General features: G+C 45.5%; 1 protein-coding gene across 1 annotated transcript; it reads right to left on the bottom strand.

Moving 5' to 3' along the window:
* Nucleotides 1-1,029: 1,029 nt before the first annotated feature.
* Nucleotides 1,030-1,497, bottom strand: LOC145402509 (protein GVQW3-like). Its single transcript, XM_080274524.1, has one exon. It carries the CDS (start codon nucleotides 1,495-1,497, stop codon nucleotides 1,030-1,032), a length of 468 nt encoding a protein of 155 aa, XP_080130650.1.
* Between the last annotated feature and the right edge of the window lie 4,739 nt (nucleotides 1,498-6,236).

Below are 6,236 nucleotides of genomic sequence, written 5' to 3'. Positions count from 1 at the left end.
TATCATCATCAGCCGTTTGAGTATCCACTGCAGGACCGGCCTATCCCAACTGAAATCGGGACGATACAGCCAATGTATCTCTACCAAGTGGCTTAGGCTGCCTGGTAGAGATTGTATGTAGGGTGAGAACTGCTTGTAAGTGTAATTGTAGTGTTGGCGTGGCTTTGGATGTGTGTGTAGTCTGTGAACCAAGTGTAATTGGCCAGCGTAAGCCGACTGGGTGCAAGCATACTTTACTGTAAGCGACACTGGTTCAATCACAGCACCGCTGGTGTCCGCCAATGCAGTACGTGGCCTGGTGAAGACTCCCAAAGTTTATTACCCTGGCGGGGCGCGAACCCTGGTCCACCCGTGTACGAAACGCACACTCTACCACTGAGGCTCATATATATATATATATATATATATATATATATATATATATACGAAGGTGTTTGATAGGTTCGTGGACTAAGGTACAAACATTAAATTTTAGACAACTTAACACAGTCATTTTTCAACACAGTCTGCTTGCAAATTTACACACTTAGTGCAGCGGTCATGGGACATACGGATCCCTTCTATGTAGAAGTTAGCATCTTGGGCCTCCAAGAAGTGATCTACGGCATCGATGACGTCATTATCAGTGGCAAAATGGCTACCGCTGAACTCTTTTTTCATCTTAGGGAACAGGTGGTAGTCTGAAAGCACCAAATCACGTGAATAGGGCGGGTGTTCGACAAGCTGGAATCCACACTTATGGGTAACGGCAATGGCCACCGCGGACTTGTGAGCCAGAGCTTTGTCTTGGTTGAAGAGTATCCCTCTTGTCTGCTTCTCACACCGATTCTTCTTAATTTTCTCTGGTAGCTGCCTCAAGAGAGCAGTGTAGTAGACCCGGGTAACAGTGTGGCCCTTTTCCAGGTAATCCATCAGCAGCACTCCTGCATCCCCCCAGAATGGAGGCCATAGCCTTCCCTGCAGACATCACCGACTTGGCCTTCTTGGGAACCAGAGGTCCTGCATATGTCCATTGTTTCGACTGTTCTTTCATCTCTGGTTGGAAGTGGTGCACCCAAGTCTCATCCATGGTCTGGAATCGCCGGAGAAATCTCTCGGTTTCTGTATCAATATAGTAAGATTTTCCTTTGACATCATGTGCCGAATTCGCGTCTCATCAGGTCCAAGGAGCTTCGGGACCCAGAGAGCTGAAATCTTGGTCATTTGGAGTTCACTGTGGATAACGGCATGGACGCGTTCCTGGGATATACCCAACTCTGTGGCAATGTAATGCTCTGTTATTCGTCGATCCGCCAGTACCATGTCATGGATTTTGTCAATGGTTTCCTGTGTGGTGACAGTGACAGGCCTTCCTGGACGAGGGTCATATTCCAGGCTATCCCTGCCTCGTTTAAATTCATCAGTCCACTTCTTAACCATGTCCTCGTGGATCTCCTTGGGTGATAAGCCTTTGATACCGAGGCACTGGACGACTGCATGATGGGCTATAGTGTCCATTTTCTCAAAAATAGCTGACTCTTGAATTTCAGTTATCAGCAACACAAAAAATACAACAGTAATGAATTTCAAACTTCCTATGTAATCATTCAGAGTATTGAACTGTATTTAAATTTAGTTGGGACTGTATAGCTCATTTCCTTGTATCTTAGTCCACGAACTTATCAATCAACCCTTGTGTGTGTGTGTGTGTGTGTGTGTGTGTGTGTGTGTGTGTGTGTGTGTGTGAGGGTAATCAATATAACTACCTTCCTCACGGACCCAACTCAGCAACACCACCAAATCACAGAGACGGAGTACGATAAATCCCAAACCCACACTTTATGACCTCCGTGCAGCCCTGCCTTCACTCACAACACCGGCATTTGTCCACCATTCGACTCAGACAGCATATTTCCCAAGCCTGCTGGAGTACAGGACCCTGGAGAAATCAAAACTAAGCACAGTCCGCGCGTCGTCAGGCAGAGCAAGTTTTAACAGCTTCAGAAGAGATATAAAGCTGCCTTGAGTTTTGCGCCTAGTGTTAAGAATATTTACAGGACCAATAGCAGTATCCTTAGTATCTGATGCCAGGTTACATAGCATTAAATCACATATGGAATAAGGTACTTTGGACTAATGCACAACTGGTAACGCTCAGAATGTCGTAGATAATGACTGTCTGTTCCCTTCCTTGCATGTGTTTTTCGATGAGATTCTTCAACCCGTGGTACCATTCCGATCATTAATTTCTTCACCTCCCTGGCTGTAGGTGGGTCGAAGCCATGCATAAAGACAGGCGAGGATTCACACCACATCATTATGAGAGGCACACTCGCCTGATCCACAACTCAGTCTCACGGACGAAACACATGAACAGTTATGAAGCACTTCGTGAATCATCATCAGACCGTAAGACTGTGTCTGCACGCCTGGCCATATTTCAGCCCTGATTTCATATTTCCACGAGCAAGGGGAGTAAAGAAATTAGCGATTGCAACAGTACTCTCTACTGCGTATCGCTCTGTTCAGTCAGTACATGGTACGTGCTGTTCTCATGTATTGTGTAATTATCAAAATAGTTTAAACTGTTGTTATGTGTTAGTGGTAATACATCACTGATATATTAATCATTTTAAGTAAATGCAGCCATTCATGGATACACTTATCCATCGTTGCCAAGAACGTACTTAGGAATTCGGCTTAACTCATACGATTTTGTTCTCTAGAGGGACATTCAAGGCAGCCATTGGTTTGAAAAACATCCGAATACATCGTACTGATGTCACTGAAACACTTCCAGCTATTTCCAGTAGCAAATAACATTAGGCCACGCCCCCTTCTCTCTGGCTTGAGCCTGTTTGGCCAAGGCAACTGAAACAGCAAATATTTTTAACTCTGTGTGTGGACAGACGCCTCAATACCGGAAGGAGCGACCACAGGCAAATCACCAGATCACCGACAAGTCGCTTTGTCCTCCGTCATCAGGCTGCCGTCTCTCTACCTTCCACCAAATTCATTCATATACCTCTTCACCTCATCATCAGTATCCCCCTCCCCTCTACCCTTCCTCTTCATCCTACATTCTTATGTTACACTTCATCCTGTCTGCATCTTTATGTTTTGGGTTGAAGTCATGCACAGAGGAAGAGTTTCATGCCACCCATTACTTTTTGGTGAAATAATCTTTTCTCGTAACATTTTCATAATAACAATATTTAGTCATGGCCTTCAGTGTATATATATATATATATATATATATATCATCATCATCTCAGCAGTTTGAGTATCCACTGCAGGACCGGCCTATCCCGACCGAATTGGGGACGATACAGCTAATGTATCTCTACCAAGTGGCTTAGGCTGTTTAGTAGAGACTGTATGTAGGGTGAGAAGTGCTTGTAAGTGTAATTGTAGTGTTGGCGTGGCTTTGGATGTGTGTGTAGTCTGTGAACCAAGTGTAATCGACCCGCGCAAGCCGACTGGGTGCAAGCATACTTTATAGTATGCGACACTGGTTCAACCACAGCACCCCTTGTGTCCGCCAATGCAGTACGTGGCCGGGTGAACACTCCCAAAGTTTATTACCCTGGCGGGGCCCGAACCCTGGTTCACCCGTGTACGAAACGCACACGCTACCACTGTACCACAGAGGCTCATATATATCATCTTCGGGAACGCTCCCTAAAGCGTTGCGCGAGATTCAGCCTGTCTGTCTGTGTGTCTATCAGTCTGTGCCTTAAGTCCTCCTAGGCTGTTTGATGGATCTGAATAAAAACTCCCAAATGAGTTCGTCTGGTTACTCTAAAGGTCTTACACTGCATACAATTGTCCAACCGTGATTTTTAAGGGCGGTCAGCCCTCACCAAATATACAATTTTCACAAATAGGGAAGGGAGGGTAGATATGGCTTTGATAATTTTATACGTGTAGTACAATGGACTCGCATCTGTAATGCGATATTTGGGGAGGGTGACCTCCCCACAGGTTCTTGGGGGGCAGCCCCCTCCCCTAAAACAAAATGATCAAGAATAGAGGGAAGTGAGCACAAAGATTTCGACGAAACTTCTCAGGTCAGTTCATTTCGGTCCTTGGTAATGCCTTCCGCTATATAACAATTTTCACCATTAGTTTTAGGGGGTCAGCACTCCCTCCATAAATTATGATAGATACAAAATAGGGGAAGGAGGATAGATGTTAACACTTTGATATCTTAGTTGTTGAACGGCTCCCATACACTAACCACTGCTACTACTACTACTACTGCTGCTATTACTGCTACTACTACTGCTACTGCCACTGCTACCACCACCACCACTACTACTACTACTACTACTGCTATTACTGCTGCTACTACTGCTACTGCCACTGCTACCACCACCACCACTACTACTACTACTACTACTGCTATTACTGCTGCTACTACTGCTACTGCCACTGCTACCACCACCACCACTACTACTACTACTACTGCTATTACTGCTACTACTACTGCTACTGCCACTGCTACCACCACCACCACTACTACTACTACTACTGCTGCTATTACTGCTACTACTACTGCTACTGCCACTGCTACCACCACCACCACTACTACTACTACTACTACTACTGCTATTACTGCTGCTACTACTGCTACTGCCACTGCTACCACCACCACCACTACTACTACTACTACTACTGCTATTACTGCTACTACTACTGCTACTGCCACTGCTACCACCACCACCACTACTACTACTACTACTGCTGCTATTACTGCTACTACTACTGCTACTGCCACTGCTACCACCACCACCACTACTACTACTACTACTACTGCTATTACTGCTGCTACTACTGCTACTGCCACTGCTACCACCACCACCACTACTACTACTACTACTACTGCTATTACTGCTACTACTACTGCTACTGCCACTGCTACCACCACCACAACTACTACTACTACTACTACTGCTATTACTGCTGCTACTGCCACTGCTACCACCACCACCACTACTACTACTACTACTGCTATTACTGCTACTACTACTGCTACTGCCACTGCTACCACCACCACCACTACTACTACTACTACTACTACTGCTATTACTGCTGCTACTACTGCTACTGCCACTGCTACCACCACCACCACTACTACTACTACTACTACTGCTATTACTGCTACTACTACTGCTACTGCCACTGCTACCACCACCACCACTACTACTACTACTACTACTGCTATTACTGCTACTACTACTGCTACTGCCACTGCTACCACCACCACCACTACTACTACTACTACTACTGCTATTACTGCTGCTACTACTGCTACTGCCACTGCTACCACCACCACCACTACTACTACTACTACTACTGCTATTACTGCTACTACTACTGCTACTGCCACTGCTACCACCACCACCACTACTACTATTACTACTGCTATATGACGCACTGAGTGTATCCTGGTACACCACCCCTTCACTTACGCCACCACTGCACTCATGTGGCTTTTACATCGGGGTACTGGCTTTATTAAAGGACGCATTCATATTATTTCGTAATTCAAATCAACATACACATCACAGGACAGAGTATGCAGTTTCCATGGCTTCTTTCTACGCAGAGGAAGAAACGGCACGTCTGCTATGTTTTGTTAAGACTAGTTCTCTCTCGATCCTGTTTTCGTTATTCCTTGCTCTCTGGATCCCACCTCACCCCATCTGTCAGTCGGAAAATAAGGCGGGATGATGATGGTGGTGGTGGTGATGGTGGTGATGATGGTGGTGAGGGTGATGATGATGATGTTGGAAAATTACAAGATTGCAAGGGTGTGTGAGGATGTTGAGTTGCTTTCCCTCTCCCACATGCAACAATACAATCTCACGGCAGCTGCAGCCAAATTGCCCATAACATTAGTTGTGAATGTACGAGCGTTGTTTGTAAAGTTAATGAGCGCCGTTACCGTCCTAATTTGAAAAGTTTTGATAACGTGTTGATGTGTGGTGTGATATTACTTGCTGTTGTTCGCAATCGTGATAATGTCTCTCGTAAAAGGCACATTCTGACATTATTTACTGATGTGGCACTAACTCAGGCATTTGTTACACGTATTTTAATTTTCTGTCTATCTAACCATCTATTGCCAGACGCCCTAATCCCGTACGGGGTGGCCACAAACATATCGCCTCCATGTCGTCTTGTCCCCCGCCATTTCACTGCCCTGCTCCCAATTCACATCCCCCTCTCTCATATACCTCTCCACTCCATCC

Source organism: Coenobita brevimanus, chromosome 6 (assembly GCF_032717465.1).
Source record: "Coenobita brevimanus isolate Jiangsu-jjx chromosome 6, ASM3271746v2, whole genome shotgun sequence".
NCBI lineage: Eukaryota > Metazoa > Arthropoda > Malacostraca > Decapoda > Coenobitidae > Coenobita > Coenobita brevimanus.
The sequence above is the reverse complement of the archived record's forward strand: the minus strand, read 5'-3'. Positions and strand labels throughout refer to the sequence as shown.

What these genes read in the sequence shown, in the direction of transcription:
- LOC145402509 (XM_080274524.1), bottom strand. Translation starts at nt 1,497, where the DNA reads ATGGACACTATAGCCCATCATGCAGTCGTCCAGTGCCTCGGTATCAAA.